At 36.0% G+C, this 17,771-nt stretch overlaps 3 protein-coding genes across 5 annotated transcripts in view; 2 read left to right on the top strand and 1 right to left on the bottom strand.

The window, feature by feature from the left end:
• On the bottom strand, positions 1-823 carry RB195_025655 (uncharacterized protein; the record flags this gene model as incomplete). The annotated part of the gene is made up of 3 exons (XM_064213894.1): positions 1-45; positions 150-298; positions 799-823. The coding sequence occupies 3 exons, from the start codon at positions 821-823 to the stop codon at positions 1-3; spliced, it is 219 nt and encodes a 72-aa protein (XP_064069775.1).
• A 90-nt stretch (positions 824-913) lies between these two features.
• On the top strand, positions 914-4,080 carry RB195_025654 (uncharacterized protein; the record flags this gene model as incomplete). Of its 2 annotated transcripts, XM_064213893.1 has the most annotated exons (14): positions 914-993; positions 1,302-1,321; positions 1,388-1,447; positions 1,503-1,598; positions 1,676-1,798; positions 1,895-2,002; positions 2,159-2,314; positions 2,383-2,498; positions 3,054-3,145; positions 3,293-3,401; positions 3,471-3,524; positions 3,578-3,714; positions 3,808-3,903; positions 3,984-4,080. In XM_064213893.1, the coding sequence occupies 14 exons, from the start codon at positions 914-916 to the stop codon at positions 4,078-4,080; spliced, it is 1,344 nt and encodes a 447-aa protein (XP_064069773.1). The 2 variants fall into 2 exon arrangements, with proteins under 2 accessions (XP_064069773.1, XP_064069774.1); XM_064213892.1 differs by lacking the exons at positions 914-993; positions 1,302-1,321 and having other exon boundaries at positions 1,342-1,447.
• A 6,806-nt stretch (positions 4,081-10,886) lies between these two features.
• Positions 10,887-17,771, top strand: part of RB195_025653 (uncharacterized protein) — a gene marked incomplete at both ends in the record, with an annotated part of 28,689 nt that continues 21,804 nt past the window's right edge. Inside the window, 15 exons of one of the 2 annotated variants that reach the window (XM_064213890.1) lie at positions 10,887-10,984; positions 11,109-11,172; positions 11,232-11,332; positions 12,276-12,350; positions 12,788-12,878; positions 13,447-13,550; positions 13,606-13,786; positions 13,899-14,057; positions 14,419-14,538; positions 14,642-14,824; positions 15,088-15,222; positions 16,538-16,636; positions 16,695-16,760; positions 16,825-16,965; positions 17,035-17,150. In XM_064213890.1, coding sequence (XP_064069772.1) covers positions 10,887-10,984; positions 11,109-11,172; positions 11,232-11,332; positions 12,276-12,350; positions 12,788-12,878; positions 13,447-13,550; positions 13,606-13,786; positions 13,899-14,057; positions 14,419-14,538; positions 14,642-14,824; positions 15,088-15,222; positions 16,538-16,636; positions 16,695-16,760; positions 16,825-16,965; positions 17,035-17,150 — 1,733 coding nt within the window. The remainder of the gene's footprint in view (positions 10,985-11,108; positions 11,173-11,231; positions 11,333-12,275; positions 12,351-12,787; positions 12,879-13,446; positions 13,551-13,605; positions 13,787-13,898; positions 14,058-14,418; positions 14,539-14,641; positions 14,825-15,087; positions 15,223-16,537; positions 16,637-16,694; positions 16,761-16,824; positions 16,966-17,034; positions 17,151-17,771) is intronic. The other variant, XM_064213891.1, reaches the window with a different exon arrangement.

The following is a 17,771-nucleotide window of genomic DNA, read 5'->3' as shown; positions in this document are numbered from 1 at the left end:
TCATTCAAGAGCATCAATAGCACGCAGAACTTTTGTCATCCGTCTCTGTACAGACAATTTCAAACTTGTTCTTCCTTTTGATGCCGAATGTAAAGCACAGCGATGGGAAAAACAACGCCCTATGCGTTAAAACATAATTCTTTCCGTACCTGGTCTCTTTGGAAATAACAGGGAAGTCCAAAGGACTCTCTCAGAAACGCTGAACATATAGACAACACCAAAGTTCTTCCAGAATGTATGGTAATCAACTCCATGATCTTTCTTCTTCTATTTGGATCCTTCTGTTGTTCCATGTTCCCTGTATTGTCAAATTTAAGGAGCGAAGTTGCCCTGAAGCCACTCTCATGTCCAGAAAGAAGGGAGTAAAGTTAATGATATAATTAGACCGTCATTGATCGAATATTTCGAAAGATAATAATATTTTCTTTTTACCTTATTTCATTTCTTTATCTATTCTTCTCTCTCACTTTTTACTCACCCATAGTTTAGAATTTTGAAGAAAAAAGTGGTTTTTCTTCTCACCTTCACCCACCCGTACACTATTTATTCTTCTCCACCTCCCAGTTCTGGGTATTTGTCTCTTACTGTATCGTTTTTTTCCCAGGAATATAACGGTTTGCCCGGATAGGGTCCCCCCAGCCGCGTACAAGCAACTGGCCACCCAGAACAAAAGGAATGGCAAACTTGGAAACAAACCATTTTGGTGCAAAAGAATGTGCTATATACAATAAAATCCATCCCAAATGTGAAGTCCGTAGATCAAAATATCCCAAAGGATCGAAGATTTAATATGCTTACCACAAAAACCTCGAATATCTGGCATGAACGTGCAGGTAGTACAACCTTAAGTCCAGAGAATCCCTGAACCAGGAAATCGAATGCTCTGGAGAGCCGGATCCAGTTCAGTGATTTAATGGTGGTCCAGGAGAACAGCCACAACCTGATGTTGTACTATTACCTCACCAAACAACTAGAAATTGATGATTTCGCGTAGTCAGTTCCCAAGTATAAGAACTTCGCGACGAATCGAGTGTATGATCCGCATTCAACATCTGGACATTCCTCACGCGCAAAACGCATTGCTGTTAAGTCCTATATTTTCGATTATTTTAACAAATATTTCATTTGAACAAAAGAAGGATATGTATTTTTATTCTTCCTGTATGTGTACCCTAATCGTGAATACAACGGTGACCTCTTCTGCTGCAAACGTGTGCCTATAAAACCTATTCTCTCAGTTTTTGGTATTGGTGGGTTCTACGACGATAACATGAAACGGTATTTTTGAGCTCACATTCCAGTTGTGCAACTCTTTTCAAAGGTACTTTTTGCGAGGATTTTATGACCATTTTTTGTTTGCTTACTATCGTGTTGAGTGCATTACCAGCTTTGACTTACGGAGATGCAGGACGCACATTAACAAAGGAAGAGTGGGATGCGTTGCAAGGCAGGCTTTTCCCATCCCACCTTCTTTGATCTGCGTAATATCGATATTGTTCTAGCTTCTTATGTCTTCCCAAATAGTACGATTTTGTTGCATGGGATTGTTTTTGTAGTATTCGTACTGTTACTGCTTTATCCTCCGGATGCTTTTGTAGGTAGGTGTTGAGAAATCACAAGTACTTTCTCACTATTGTCATTCATTCATGATTTTCGTTTCTATACATATTTATAGGTGCTGGAGTAACATTCGACAATCTAGCTTATGGTTATCTGGGTACATCCGAATCGAATATTCTGGATTTCCAATGCCGACGATTTGTTTTGACTCGGTCATTCATAGGATGTTTGCCATTTTGTTAGTTTTTTTTTAAGTTCAGTTGTTTCCTTTTTTTTTGTTCACTTTGTGCTTTTGCATATTTCATGTTATTTTTGCTTTAGTTTGGATTTTCAGTGCTCGTATTAAGCCTGTTCCTTGTACAGGAGCATGCGGTGGTCTTCACTATTCATCCTTCTAGGATTATCCATTATGTGGCCTTGATATCACCATTGTTGGCTCTTGGTAAGGGCAAGACTTTCTTCTTTTTTTTAACCTTTGCATATGGAAGGAGCTCAATGTCAACATTGTCACCAAAACTTGTGTACTAGTACTTGTACGTCTAATTATGCTTTGCGTTTTCCAGAATTACTTAATTACCACCTGTGATCAGTATTTTAGGAGCACTTTTGTACTTCGTTTATCATACAGTAACGGGTTTCTCCTCAATTTTCCCTATGAAAAAATTGAAAAATTACGGATATGATCCTCGCCAGGTGTTCACCATCTTATCCAACGAGTTTAGTCGATTGGATGCATTTCGGCATACTATTTCCAGTACGTTATCATACATGTTCGTCCAGAATAGGTGTATTTCTCTTTTTTTCGTATTCAAACTTTTTCAGATGTTAGTAAACTGGTAATTACCGACTCATGGCTGTTTCATTGTTCAAGATTTAACTTTGTGGTCGTTAAATTAGCTGATGTTCAGTTCCGAGTCATTAATGCCGAAGACACTATGGTACGATGAGTCTATTTTTTTTCATTCGATCCTCTTTTTTCATTCTTATCGTTTCTTCTCGAACTTGTCGATTTTTGTCCCGTTTAACCGGGATGATGTGCTGATTTATTTTTGATTTTTATCTTTTAAATTTCATGTACATATATTCCTAGCAGCCTTCGTTTTTAAAAGAACACTACAAAAAATCTTCGAGAGAGTTCCGCTTCTTTGATTCAATGGCGCTTCTAATCATCTCTGACCAATTTTATTTCACTCCTTAAGTCTATGAACGAAGCGAAATCACTTAAATTCTCCTTTTTTGTGTATCAAGGTTGTCAAAAATTAAAGTGAGAGCTTTTTTTTTATTGTAATGTTAGCTATGTGAACTTAAGTAGTGACTTACTGAGTGGTCTGAACGGTTCACCCACTTCATCATCGGGGTCGAGAACCCAGGTATTTTCAAGTTCACTTCAATCTATGGGACCTTTAAGATGCAATTGATTTCCTCTGATTTTATGGAAGTAATCCCCTAGCATTTTTCTTCGTAACTAATAATTTTACCACTGTTCATTTCAGAATGGCCTCCATCAAGCATTAGGCATGAACCAATATTTAACAATCGCTGTTTCATTGCCGGCGGATATAAGCGCCCTGAATTTCGTGTTCAAGTACGTTTTTAATCTCGTGTTTTTTCAAAGTGCTATATATATATATATATATATATATATATATATATATATATATAATTTTATATATTATATATATATATGTATATATATATATATATATAGATATACATATATATATTTCCATAGGATTGACAATGTTTCTATGCGGGATTTGGAATCGAAACTTGGTCCTAATCGCGTCGAATTCTCTAATGAAGTTCGGTTAAAGATGTCATTAACGGATAAATTTATCGAGGTAACGGATTTATATCCTTCACCTTCATTTCTGTTAAAATATAGTACCATCAAAACTGGAGCATTATAGGCTTTTTTGGATCAAGCTAAAAAGAATCCACGATTCCAGAATTACGTAAGAGAGGTGAGCTGCTACCTTGTATCACGTCGTTGTAAACTTATAACTGTGGAATTCAGGAACTTGATCCATGTCTGGGATGCTCGGAAAAATTATCAAATGTAAAATTGTCACGAAAATGTGAAGGATTCGGTCCGGGAGCTGATGATAATGAGCCAAGATCCGTTTGCATGCCGTGTCAATGTCGGCCAATGTGGTGAAACGTTAATACCTTTTGTTTATACCATGAGATGTTTCTGAGGGTGTTGAGGAAATTCGTTGTAATACAATCTTACTTTCTTCCTTTGAGGTGCGTTTCATGTATGGCTCGGATTTTCCTCGCTAAACAAGATCAGTCCGTCCCCTCAAGGTGGCTGGAAGGGACTTGTCCTTGTCCTACGTGCAGGTCGGTATTGTTTGTTCTTAGTGTTATACTGGAAATAAGAATCATGCTTATTATCTTTTTTATAACATTTTTTTGTTCAGAGCCACTTTTTGTGTCATGGATGTTGCGCTGTTGTCACATTTCGATGAAGAGAATAGCAGTGAGCTGAATCGTAGAATAGGAGAGGACATAAATTAGTGTGCTACTTCTTCTCTTCGCTTCTCTTCACTCATTTTCATTTTCACTTATTTTTTTATTGTATTTAAAGAAAGTCAATGGCATAATCCGGGTCCAGCATTCTGATACAATTAGCCTTCAATTGCCTTTTTCATTTATGCTTGATCCGTCAGTGTTTCTGCAGGTAATTTCTATGGTGCAGTGTATTTTTTTTACAAAGTTTTGTTTAGTTCAGTTAATATTCTCATAGTTTTGGAGTTGTACAGATCTTTAAAAACTTCTATTTTCTCAAAGAGATAAAGATAAATCGCTATTTTGTTGTTCCTGACATTTTTACCCTTATTCCAACTCGTAATGTGGGAAGAGCCTAGTTGATCTATTTGCAAAAACTTGCGAAAGGATGGTTTGAAGATTCTATGGAAGATGAGAAAATTTCCGCGGGTATGTTAGAAAACAGTGATAATTCCGAAGTGTGAAGGCAAGACTTATTTATTGATCGAATATATTAACTGGGGTCCTACAACTAGCGGCTACGCTTGTTTTCGGGAGAATCCGAGAGGCTACATTCTAGACAAGAAATATGGCTGTATGCGTTTACGGTAAGAAATGACGCAATTGTTATGAACTCAGCACTTGACAGTAGAAGGTGGTCCTAAGAGAGTGAATTTTCATAGAATATTTCACAGAGTGAGGTCGATCCACTATCCAAAGGCGTAAACCTCCTTCTAGACATCTGAGATTTTTTCGGAACAATTAAAGACGACGTTTTTACTTTTAGTTTGGTGCTACGAGGTAACTCTATTTACGAGAGCCGAGAATTATTGCAAAAATTATTACTTATGTATAATTTTACATTTCTATACGCTTAGAAATTGGGAATTATTACTGTGACTTTAGAACAAGCATAATGCTGTGAAATAACCAGTGAAATACTTTTATCGTTTTTCTTCCAGTTAAGGTTTTTTACAGCTACTTTCCCTTCCTGAGGAGGAGGGCACCTTTTTGAAATTGTTTTAAATGATAACGTTCCTATGTCAGTGATCTAATGATCGACTGTTTTTCATCGTCGTCGTCTTCTCTTATCGAACCCGGTGAGATGTAGTGAAAACGACATGACGTGCGCTACCCCGAATTCCAGGTCATCGTAGGTCTTGCAACATACGTACGTAGGTGCGTATGCGTAGGAAAATGCGTATATGTCGTACGAGGTGATTGTTGCTGTATGTGATAATAGTTGATAGCGACAACGATGGCCATGAACCGCCGCCCCATTCCATCACCACAATCGGCCGCCATCCGACCGTCAATCGCCGGTGTTTCTCGTTCTTTCACATCCGTTCGGCTACGTAAATCTTACGCGAAACTATCACACTAAAACGTTGACAGTTGCTACGTTATCATATGGAAATTTGTAGTGAATCATTGTGGAATAACAGCTATTTTTTTTTACTTTCATTACGCTTTGTGCGTTAGTCGAGTATTTCTTATTTTTAGGAATTTTCAATATTAATGGATCTTTGCTATTAAGTGTTCCTGGCTGTTCTTACACCTTTTTGTTTGACAACAATAGTTTACCTCATCCATTTTTATGTGAGAGCAAATGGAATTGCTTCAAGGTTCGAAGAAAGAGTTTGGATTGTCGTAAAAGACTATACAGGACGGAACCAATAACTTTCTAGGAAGCTAGAGTAAGGAAGAGAACCAATGATCTTATAACATTATGATGACAGTAATGGATATTGTTCTCTTCCTAATAGCTACATCAACATTAACTTTTTTCTGTACTGTTTTTGAGCTTAAAAAAAGAGCTTAAGATCTATAGTGTCAACAACCTCCAACTTGAAGCAACTGTATGAAATACAGGAGTTTTATAGGTTTCCTGAAGTACATGGAGCTAAAGCTGTGTAGCCACAAGGGTTACGTTATGATAAAGAATGAAAAAAAATGATGTTGGGCTCATAAAGGTTTTGCATTCATCAGTTTTTTTTTGTCCTTTTTTCTTAATGGTCCCGATCAAATTGGGATCTAAATTAATTTTCTTCTTAGGTTCTGTATCGATACATAGATATTCGTATGCAGAGTGTAATGTACTGCTGTTTGATGGAGGTCGTTCAGGTTGTTGGGATCAATTTTGCTTTTGAGACTTTATTTCCTGTTCTTTTTTCACCAAATTGAGTTCTTCTTGGTTCAAACGTATTCTTGGTCCTTGTATAATAGAGAACGGTGACTGCGCAACAACAGCTCACTTTTCTTGTACGTATCCTATCGTGTCCTATATTCTTTGCTATTTGAAATTCTTACAGTTTTTTTAAAGTAAAAATTAGCTTATACTTCTTACTACCTACACATCTACTCAGATGTATTATTAAGCCCAGTATCTGGATTACATCACTCCGTTAATGGAAAGCATGTCATACGCTTAGCAGTTTGAACTGACAGAAAAATCCTCATATACTCCTCCATATATGAGGATTTTTCTGTCTAAATTACTAAATCGTCATTTGCTTTACGGTTCGCGTGACTTATCCCTGCTTATTCTCATTGTACTCTTTTCTCGTTGCTGGATTTTCTATTGTTCATTTGTATTCATTCCTTGCCTCTTACTCTGGGCACGCCTTTGAGCGTAATAAATAAATAAATAAATAAATAAATAGATATAGGACGAGTCTATTCCCAAAATTATCTTTAAAATCAATCCAGCTGGAGGACTTCATTAAAAAAAAACAATCGTGCCATATTTTTTTCCTTTTCTCCTTCTCATCACTGATACAAATGATGTGTACAGCTACGATGTAGACAGCCTACATACGCATTTACTGTAGCCATCTCCGCTAATTCGTCAATTTCACGTTCGTCTCCATTTTTTTTCCCGAGATTTGTTTGTTGCGACGAACATTTTTCTTCTGTGAATTGCATTCATGCAACCCCGACGGGAGAAAAAAAGCCACGAGAAAGTGCTGAGAATTTACCGTTTTAATCATCGCATGTCGTTGAAATTCTTTCACTTGATCATTTTAGCTGAGATCACTTCACCAATTCTTTAAAAGGTCATTTCTGTAAGGTTACATCACTTGCAAAGAACCGTGGATTTTTGTTTTCTATGTTTCATTTGAACGAAAAACGATTAGCGAGGTTTCCAGCAAGGACTGATGGAACCTGTTTATTATTTTTCGATAACGTCTCGTTCCCTGCGGCAAAAAAATGACCTTCTTAGTTACTATTTCAGTTTTTTTTTAAATTTCGAAATCAGTATGATGAAGCTACTATGGACTGATTTTTTTTTTGAGAAAACCTTTGTAATGTCCAACAATTTCGTTTTACCTTTGTATACAAATTAGGACAATTGTTTTTGATTGATGCGAAATCCATTTCGGATAACAAATACTTATTTGTAAATAACTCTGTACATTAATTGTACAAAATATTTCTACCAGTCTTACTGGAGAGCATTTTATACAACGGTGCCACTATTACGAAGCAGAAAACGAAGATACATAGTCATAAATTTTCCTTTTTTCATAAAATAATTCTATCTTGCATTTATATTTGTACAGCAAAGATTTGTGGAAATCCATATCTACGTTCAAGTTGTTTCGTGGGAATGGAAACAATCATCCGAATAAAATTTATCTGAGGACCACTAGAGATATAAGCGAACCATCGTTGTTAAAATTAGCGCTGGATTTGTTGGAAGGATGATGTTACGTGTCCGCAACTTGATTTTTACTTTAGTTACCTTTTTGTAGACCTGTAGTAAGAGATTTTAATTTTGACTGTTATGCTCGAAGTTCGTTTTGTTCCGATTTTCCGCTTCAAGCTTACCAAAACTTTTATGTTTCTTTTTTCTTCCGGATGTGATGAATTGTTACCAGATTTCTTCAAAACAAATAAAAATACTGACCCGATACAACAGCGGTACACCCGTAAAAAATCATTACAGAAACGATATACATATGTACGTGTTCATTAACCTCAGATAATTTAGAATTAGTGGATACCGCTGATGCATCCTAAAGAGATTGCTGAACACTAAGCATTTTATCCTGATTCCTTTATTCTTAGTTCCAATCTTTGATTTAGTTGAATTGCAAATGGTTTCCTAGTTTAACAAGCGATTCTTTAATGAATTTATCGTGTCGCTAAAACTATTTTTTTGTATAACCTTTAGAAACCGCGCTTCTACTCACCGCTGCTATTCTTCGTATTTGAGCCTCATTCCTTTGAATATGGTACATCGATTGAGTTCTAGTGAGGGTAGCAACGTTGTATGTCGATGTTATTGCAATCAGTGTACATACGCAATTCCTAACTTGGCGACTATCGCTCCCTGATGGCTAACTCATAAGTGGGGAATCACTCACCTTAATTTGATATTTTTGTACAATACATTTCTCTACACGGTGAAATTCGGTTCCACCTCGTAGTTGATCTTCTAAATTTATTCGAACTCATCTCATCGAGTCCCGGGATAGAGTTGAAAGAAGATTTAGAGAAATATGTGCGTAAAGTTCCTCTTGGCAGCTCACTGTACGGTGCTGTAAGCGGACCACTCGGTAAGGCGAGTAGTTTTCCCTCCTCCAGAATCGCGTGGATCAAAGGCCACACCTATTATTCATAACCAACGTTGGGTCTGCAGTGATGATCCGATAATTTTGATTTTTGTTGATTCAATGGTTCGCCTTCGCCTCAGATGGTGGTGGTCCTCTAGCAACGTACAATAACTGGGTAGTTTTAGTACAATTTTCTTTGGATTGTTTTTTTTTTGACCCCTTGATCGAATTGTTGAAATGGTGATAAAATGAGGTACGCACGTTGGGGTTAGATTGCGTTTATCAATATCTGGATCATTTTTGCATTTTTGTTCACATTATTGTTTATTACTGAGGTAAATAAGGTTGTATAGCTGTTTACTGCAACTGTCTGTTTTAGAAGAAGAGCTTTTTTTTCTTCAAAGGAGGAAACAAAACTCGGGAACTCGCCAAAATCTTGGAATGTTAAATCTAAAGCTTGAAATTTTTTTCTATGTACTGGTCGAAATTTTGGAAGCATTTCCTTCGTATTCACTCATCGCTTAGACGTATTTTTTTTTATTATTTCAATATCAACATCTAGAAGTGAAATTCAACGAAGATTAACGGCATTTTTCTCCTTAAAAGTAGAATAAAAACTCTTTAAATCTAATTTATAACCTCATACTGATCAAGTAGATCGTCTCTCATTCATACTTTTAAGATGTATCAGTGTTTTTTAAATCTACATTTTTAAAGTTTCAACAAATTAGAGCTAGGGAGATTTTCTCTGTGTTAAGTACACGGTTTTTTTTTTCTCGGTCGTTGACCATCTCAATCCAGCAAGACGTTGGATAGCCAACAAGAAACCAGTCGTTCACGGTACAGATGTCTTAGCGAGTGATAGTGGGGTCGAGACTTCCGTGGACGTGGTGGGAAACTCGTTCTACCCCTTAAGTTGATCTGTAGCCGGCGTTAGATTATCTGTCAACATTCTGATGACAGCAAATTGTCCTTCGGAGATCTTTACGAAAGGTCGCTTAGTTGCGTCTTCTTGGAAATTGTGGTGTTTCGAGTCTAATCCGAATGTTTTCCTGTACCTCTTTATACATCTTCAATTTATCAAGTTGTCAAGTTATTCAATAAAATCCATCTTTATATAGCTTTGTCATAAAAACGATATCGTTTACTGGTTACCTACAATACTCTATAAGATCCCGAACAACGATACGATACTCTCAGATATATCGATTCGACTGCCGCACCCTACGTAATCTATGCGTATCTCACCGTTCTCTAAGGTATTACGAACTCTGTATGGACTCCTCTCTCTTCTTCCTTTCTTCCCTGATTTCTGTTACTGTTATTACTCATTCCATTGTTCTCGATTTTGAAACGAGTCTACGAATAACGCTGTTATCTATAGGCATTAGCCTACTATCCAGTTAAATCACGGATATTGTACGCTTTAGAAGCAAAGATAGAAATCTCTCGAAGGATTAGCTCATTTCACATCCATGACAGTTGGATAATATTGCAGCGTTCACTTGTTATGCACTCTTCTACGTCATAATAATTGCAAATTTGCTTACTTATGAGCTAGATTTTCCAAGAGATTTTTACAAATTTGCACTTAATTTTACGAATCAATACAAGGTCATTTCATTGCGATGTCTCAAATGATCAGGATTGTCTCCGTATCTTTAAGGTTATTTTCATTTTAAGTTGTAAACACTATACCAGCCCAACGGCAAATGTCACAATAAATTTTGTATTTGTTTGATTTTGTGCTGAACCTGCTGTCTTAGCCAAGTTTTCTTCCCGTGTTGGTTACCAAAGGATTATATTTACTTGTAAAGTTACTAAACACATCTAATTAACTGGTATTCTAAGTGGAGGAGTTGTTTTTTTTATTTAGTTTTATTTTTTTTTTTGAAAAGTACTGGTCTCTTTTTTTTGAGAGTTTTGGGGCTGAAACTGTTGTATGAAGTTTCGCTTTGTGAATACTGTCACATAAGCTCGAATTCTTGCTTACACTTTTTTATTCACCCCATTTTTTCTTGTACAAACTGTTCTCCAGAGATCTATCTGAGCGAATATCGTAAAAACGTTTGCTCAAGTCATTTCATTATTTTTTAGTGCTCTACATATGCCTGCTCCATGATGTTTTATGAAGGGAACTAAGACGTTCGTTTTGTCGCTCGTCAACTTCTTCTGTTCTTTGCGTTTATCTCTTACCATTACTACACCTACTTTTTATCTTTTTTGGAATTTAGTTTATCGTTCAGCTTTTTTTTTCTAAAAAGTACTTTTACGTTCATGTTCACGGTTATAGAATCTCCTTTCCTAAAACAGTACGTTGATTCTATCATGGGATCGAATGATCCCTGTTCAGGAGAGAATCTACTGAATTTGACGTGAGTTATGTACACGAATATATCTGATAATCTTTTAAAGTTTTATTTCATCTTGTTATTATGTGAAAACTATGCTTTTCTCTGCAATTTTCTGCACTTTACAATGTTTTTGTGGGAATTTTAGAGACACAAGTGAAGAGCGTGTACTTTCTGAAATCGAGGATCGTTTCAATAAAAAGAGAATTTACGTAAGATAGTAAAAGATTTTCAGCAGTAATTTTATTAGTTCAAGCTGCAAATTTTTCAGACGAATGTCGGAGGCGTTCTACTTTTTATAAATCCATTCGAGAAGTACAGTATCTATGATGAATCTGTGATTGCGCAGTATCAGCAATTTAATAAATATGCGTAAGTTATTGCAAGTATCTTGAAAGAAAAAAAATTTGACAATTAGAAGCAGAAGTCAAAGAAATTCTGTAAACTTCTCTTTTCCTTTTCTTCCGAAACAAAACTTCAATAAAAATTTGAGAGGAATTTCACTACGTCGCCACCTGCCTTAACGTCCTTAATTGTCTAATGTGTACTGACTGGATCAAATTACATTGAAATAAAATTAACGGCCAATTAATGATCGTGCAAAAATCTACAAACAAATTTGTCGGGCTTTGGAATGTCTTTCACTATCATTGAAAAAAAGTATGATTTTCATTTCAGTCCTGAACCAGTTCTTATCTCTTTGATGGATATTTAAAAGACTTTGCGATTCCCGCGGTTTTTCTATGAATTGATTTCACAGTCGTTTGAAATACGTGACGTTTTTGCAGCCAATTTAATTATTTTTTCTCGGATGATTTTATTTCTTACTGAGGTCCTTTCTTCAGGGAAACTAACGTTTTTTTTTAAATACATACATTCCGCTCAAGATATCTCACGGGAATGTTTATGATTTAAATAGAAAAGGGAATATCCAGTTTTTTGAATAGACATTTTCCTGAACTTCTCGCCAGTACATCACATTTTGTCCATTAAAAAACAAGGATATTTGTGGGAGCATGCTAGCGACAGTTATAAAGTCGACAAGATATGGATGTCTGCATGGATATAGAATGATTCGACGCGTCCAAAACGCAAATCAGAAGTTCTCTAGAAAAAAAAAACTAGAACAAATGTCAAGAAAAGAAACTACCTAAAAATAAAAATTGAATTAGTTCACGAAAATACTAGTTTCATGTAAAACATTGTACTAATAATTAAAGTAAACTAAAAAAACCGGAGAAGAAGTCGGATAAAAAGCTATTATTGAGGAAGCAAATGATAAATACTGGTAATCTATTGATTCGTCAATTTTTAGGCATATTTTCACACCAGCTAGATGTGCCGTCGAGAATATACAAAGTGGGTCCAGTGCAGAATGCATAGTTTTCAGGTATAGAATTCTTTTTTTGAAACTGTAGTCGAATATTCAGCCTTTATACCAACTTTGTTTCCGATTTTGATTTCTTTGTGTTCTGGATAGATAACCGCAAATATTGAGGGTAAAATAAAATTAAGAGTATCAACGTTATCGAATTTTTCACTTGGTTCTTCATTTAGTGGTATTTTGCAGAATTTTATAAGCTAAAATTAAGCAGCGATAAAAACGAAATCTTCAATAGGTTGCAAAGTTTGTTAATGAGGTTACCAGGTTCTCGCTAATCGTCCAATTCTTCCGTTATGCAGACAATGATTGATCAGAAAACGTATGTTGAGCATATCCTTATCAAAATAACTGCGTAGGTTCTCGATGATATTATTTCAAGAGAGAAATGAACCAATTTCTGGAAAAAAGTACTTTTTTCGTGTATAATGTTACTTTTTTTTCAGCGGAGAATCTAGTTCTGGAAAGTCTTTCAATGCATATCAAGTGATGAAGTATTTGGCAACGTCACATAACAGTAAAGTCACAGTGAAACATGTAAGCAACTATTCACATATTTTTTCCTAATTTACGTGACAGGACCGAAAATTCAATGTAGGTGGTCAAAAGAATGGACAACGGGCAAAGACGGCAAAGACGGGCAAACCTTTTTTTTTCATTTCTCGCAGAGTTTCCTGAGAAACTCAGCCAATGAACTCGCTTAGGCTATGTTCACCTTAGCCTATTTAGGAGGGAAAACTTTGAAATGAAATACTGAGAAAAACAGTGAGATCCGGAATGAACGTTAGCTTGGAATCGCTGGTAATGTGATAATTTTTGAGATAAAACTGCTATGATATTTTTTTTAGGAAATTTTGAAATGACACAACAAAAATAATTGATTGAAATTCTGTTAAATTCCGGCACTCACTCGCGATTTGACGTCAAGAAAAGAGATTTTTATTGGAACATCTTTAAAGTTTCCTCCAATAGGAAGATAGACTTGAGAATTGAAGAACTCTATTTTTCCTGACTTAAGAAGCTTCCTAGGAGATTTGGAAGAAGATGTCCGGAGTACGCCGAAACCGTACTGGATACTCTACCAAATATTCATTTTCAAATTCAGATTGATGCCATCACTACAATATTCAATAGTTTCGGTTGCGCTAAAACTGTAAAAAATGACGATGCCACAAGATTTGGTTATTGCATGGATTTTCTATACAATAAGTAAGTGTTCCTCGTATATTCATGAGCAGAGTATCGCCGGGAAAAAATCTTTCAGAAATGTCCTTTCTGGACTGAGTCTTCGAAACACTCTACCGCTGGAAACAATCCGTGTAGTTTCTCAGAAACCAGGCGAACGAAATTTTAACGTCTTCTATGAACTTTGTGCTGGGATGTCATCAGATACAAAAGCCACCTACGGGATTCGTGATCAGCAGAAATTTTTCTATTTAACACAGGTATGTACGTGTTGTGGATGTAGCATGTGATTGGAAGATGACCATGACTACAGTATTTATTACTGTTGCGGAATGTGTTGTTAGATTTGTGGACATGTTTCGCGGTTTGCAGGGCAAGGTCGGAGAGAATATTCGCGATGATGCTCTAAATTTTCCTCGACTAGACGGTTCACTAGAAATTCTTGGATTTTCGGAAGAACAACGTCAAATTATTTACAAGACTCTTGCAACAATTCTTCATCTTGGAAACATGTATTTCCGGCAACGACGGGTGCGAAAATTTTTTGTTTGGTGCGAAGTTAATAAGTTTATAATTTCAAAATGTCATATATCGTGATTGTTTAGAAATTCGAGGATTTATGCGCAAATCACCTTTATAGGCTGATTAAACTCACAATAAGCTTTTTCAAATATCGAAAAAAAATTAGGCTATTTCCAATAAAAAATAGCTCTGAGGACTCCAACATAAATTTATTGTTCTAAGAAAGAATGTTAAATGTACACGGATAGCATCTAGTCCTAGCTTATTTCTTAAATCTTTTCTGTAAAGGTCTGAGCCAGAATATTAGTTTTTGGCACTAAAAAAATAAACATAGGGGATTATAAGTGCGATTCAATGTTGCTACTTGAAGAATGCTGAGGATGAAACGGAATATGTGGAAGTAAGTAACGACGTTGAACTAAAATGGGCTTCCTATCTGCTTGACGTCGACATGTTCTCCTTCGCTCCTTGCTTCACCCATAAAATCATTGTAAGTTTTATAAGTGTACAAGTTTCACAGCCTGGCATAGTCTCATTTATCTTATTAGGCTTAGTTATCTAAAAAAAAACCACCTAATGTGGAATATTTCCAGAAAACTGATGAGGGAGTCAGTAAGACAGCGTTCAGCATGGGTCAAGCACTTGATGCAAGAGACGCGTTAGCAATGACCCTCTATGAGGTCGTCTTCAGTTGGATCCTCAATCGAATCTCGTTACATTTGAAATGCTCTGACCATAACGCTGTCATCAGCGTTATTGATTATTATGGTGTTGAGGTAATCCATCCTTTTCAATTTCACGTACATCCATAAAGAGATAGTCCAGAAATGGTGGAAGAAATTGGTGCGTAGCTCCTGCCACCATTCCATTGATAAAAGCGAAAAAAAAAACGGAGAAAATGCTACGAACTATGTTAGAGATGTTGTAAATATAAGGAATTTTCGAGGTTCAAAATTTCCTAGAGGTTATTTCGTGGAGTTTTTCGGGACAACCTTCTAAAAGCTTAGATTTGATCCTGACCTAAATTATTCCTTTACAGCGTTACATCAATAACGGATTGGAGCAACTGCTTATCAACAGTGTGAATGAAAAATTAGAAAATGCATTCTTGAAACAGACATTTCTGGATGAAATGGCTGACTACACTGAGGAAGGATTGACATTCGAATGGAAGGTATTTTTTTTCTGGAAGTTTTATTTTAGAAAAAAAGTTGTAGATAAATGTTATGCTCCTATCGTTATCAATTAATAAATTATTTTAAAATAGAAGAATTAATTGCAACTGAAGATAGATTTTGAAGAACCGAACACGCATGGACCTAATTCTTTAATTATCTTGCGATGTCGACACGAACTAAAATCGTTGATTTGATCATTTCGAAGCGGTTCCGTACACGTTTCGATATTCGGCGCATTTCTGCGCTTCGAAAAAACGGAGCAAATTTCCTTCCAAACAATATGAGAAACTCAACGTTATCACGAATTAAGGGTAATAAAAAAATATAGTGTTTGATGTAGTTCAATCACTTCTGGAATGCGTCAGTACGTTCGACGTCAACTCCTTCATCCAACATTAGATGTTTAAATCCACGCATCATCATATCCTCACGATACTCTGGACGTTTAAATAACTCATAGAGACCGCTGCCTCGAGTACATAGTTCTCACGAAATTCGATTTAATTGTTCTAAAATTTTCTGGACTTCTCATCAGTGCTTTTTTTGGATTTTATTTCTGGAAGCAGCTGCAACTGAATGTTTTTTTAGGAGATTGATCGCAATTAATTATTAATCAATTAAATTTAGCTTTACTGCTGCTAGAATACAATCTAAGAATAAAAACCAGAAGGAAAATATGGTGCTTATATAATTCCTTAAATATACATAGCTCTTAATTTAACTTAAGCAAGACGTCGTGGTTTCCATCTGCCTACCCAGCTAACCATTCCTCTTGATTTTAATGGATATCATCATTTTTAAAGAGTTTGACGCAGCTATTCATGCGATATTCTTTACCTACTAATTAGGTAGATATTACAATTTTAATTTTTTTTAGACCCTTCTCGCATGTGAAGGTTCCCAGCCCCATCATGAAAGTTTTGGAATTTGTGAAATATACATTGATTGGCATTTCTATAGCAAATACTTTGTCCTTATTCATAAAAGGGGTCCTGGAATACCAAGGATTGTATGGTCTTGAGTTAAATTTTCCGAAATAACAGCGCGATTGGAATTTTGAGAATCGTTTGTGTGTAAACCGATCGAGAGTGAAGTCTGGAACATAATTCTACGGTTTAAAATATCATTCAATAATTCTTCTCTCATGCTTTAGAATCTTTTGCTACTATAAATTTATGTATCAGCTATATTGCGCTAACATCCGACCTTTCTTAGATAATATTTTAGAATTGTTGGTATAAGTTTGGAAACAATCCTAAAAATCTTTCAAAGATGAACTACTGCAATTTTTTTAACAATAAATTTATACAGATGCCAGCATCTCTGGACAACGAAAAAGTACTGGACCTCCTCTGTAAAAAACCATATGGTCTTCTGTATCTTATCGATGATGAATGTAAATTTCCTAAGGTACGGTAATGTATATTATAGATTACTCCTTCTTCAAATGCATCATAGTCGAATTTAGGCTTCTGACGAATCCTACCTTCGACATTGTAATCTTAACCATCTGGATAAGAATGTGTACGGAAAGGTAAGTTATCGCGAAGTGAAATAATTTTAAACAGCATCTCTTGCCGTATTACTGCTTCTTCCAGGCAAAAAATAAAGAAAGACTGCAAATGTCGGTCCGACATTCGTTTGGATCAACATGGTACACTGTTCACGGATTTGTTCAACGAAATAAACGTGCTCTTCCTGGAAATGTTGTTAAAATTCTAGCTGATAGTCAGAATACGGTGAGTGCTCAACGCACGGATGTAAGAAGGTTAGGAGAAAGTACATTTATATCAATGGCTAATTTTTAGGTGATATCCATGCTTTTCCGTCCTCTCGCAGGTACAAAGGAAGGCAATGACTATGTGGTTTATGCTGGTCAACAGTTCAACACCGCTTCAACGGCGTTAGTGGAAAAAATTGTGAGGTGGGTGAAATATTCCTTAGCAGAGGAGTAGAAGACTTCAAGGAGACATCCATCCGGAAAACATCTAGGTTTTACTTGCTTAGGATGGGATAACTACCAGTGCTGCTCTTCAAATGAGTTATAGTCCTTGAAGTTTTTTACTCAACGAAAACGTTAAGCGACTATGGAGTGTTTTTCTTTTTCAAAATTAATACAATAATAAACCTTGTTCTATGTATATTGTGTATGTTCTATGTAATTATTTGGTACGATTCAGATCTCTTTTCTTCCAATAACTAAAATCTTGTGACGCGTATAGCGCAGTCGGTAAGAAGTTCCGCTGTCAGCACGACCGATCTGTGGTTCGAATACGCCCTGTGCTCATCGGAGTTTTCATCCTTCCGGGGTCGATAAATTGGTACCAGACCTATTTGGGAGGATAAAGACACTGACTAAACACATCGTCTAGCCTCCGCAAGTCATTGTAGGCCAGTTACACGTTCGTAAACCTCAAGCGATTCTGAGAGGGTGAAAGTGAACGTGGGGGCGCATCCCAAGCGGATTGATTAGCTCCAGACATTTTATCCGCACTTTAATTAAAATGTTTATGATTTATTACTTCAGAATATCGCAAAAAACAAA

Source organism: Necator americanus, chromosome X (assembly GCF_031761385.1).
Source record: "Necator americanus strain Aroian chromosome X, whole genome shotgun sequence".
In the NCBI taxonomy this organism is placed as follows: Eukaryota; Metazoa; Nematoda; class Chromadorea; order Rhabditida; family Ancylostomatidae; genus Necator; species Necator americanus.
The sequence above is the reverse complement of the archived record's forward strand: the minus strand, read 5'-3'. Positions and strand labels throughout refer to the sequence as shown.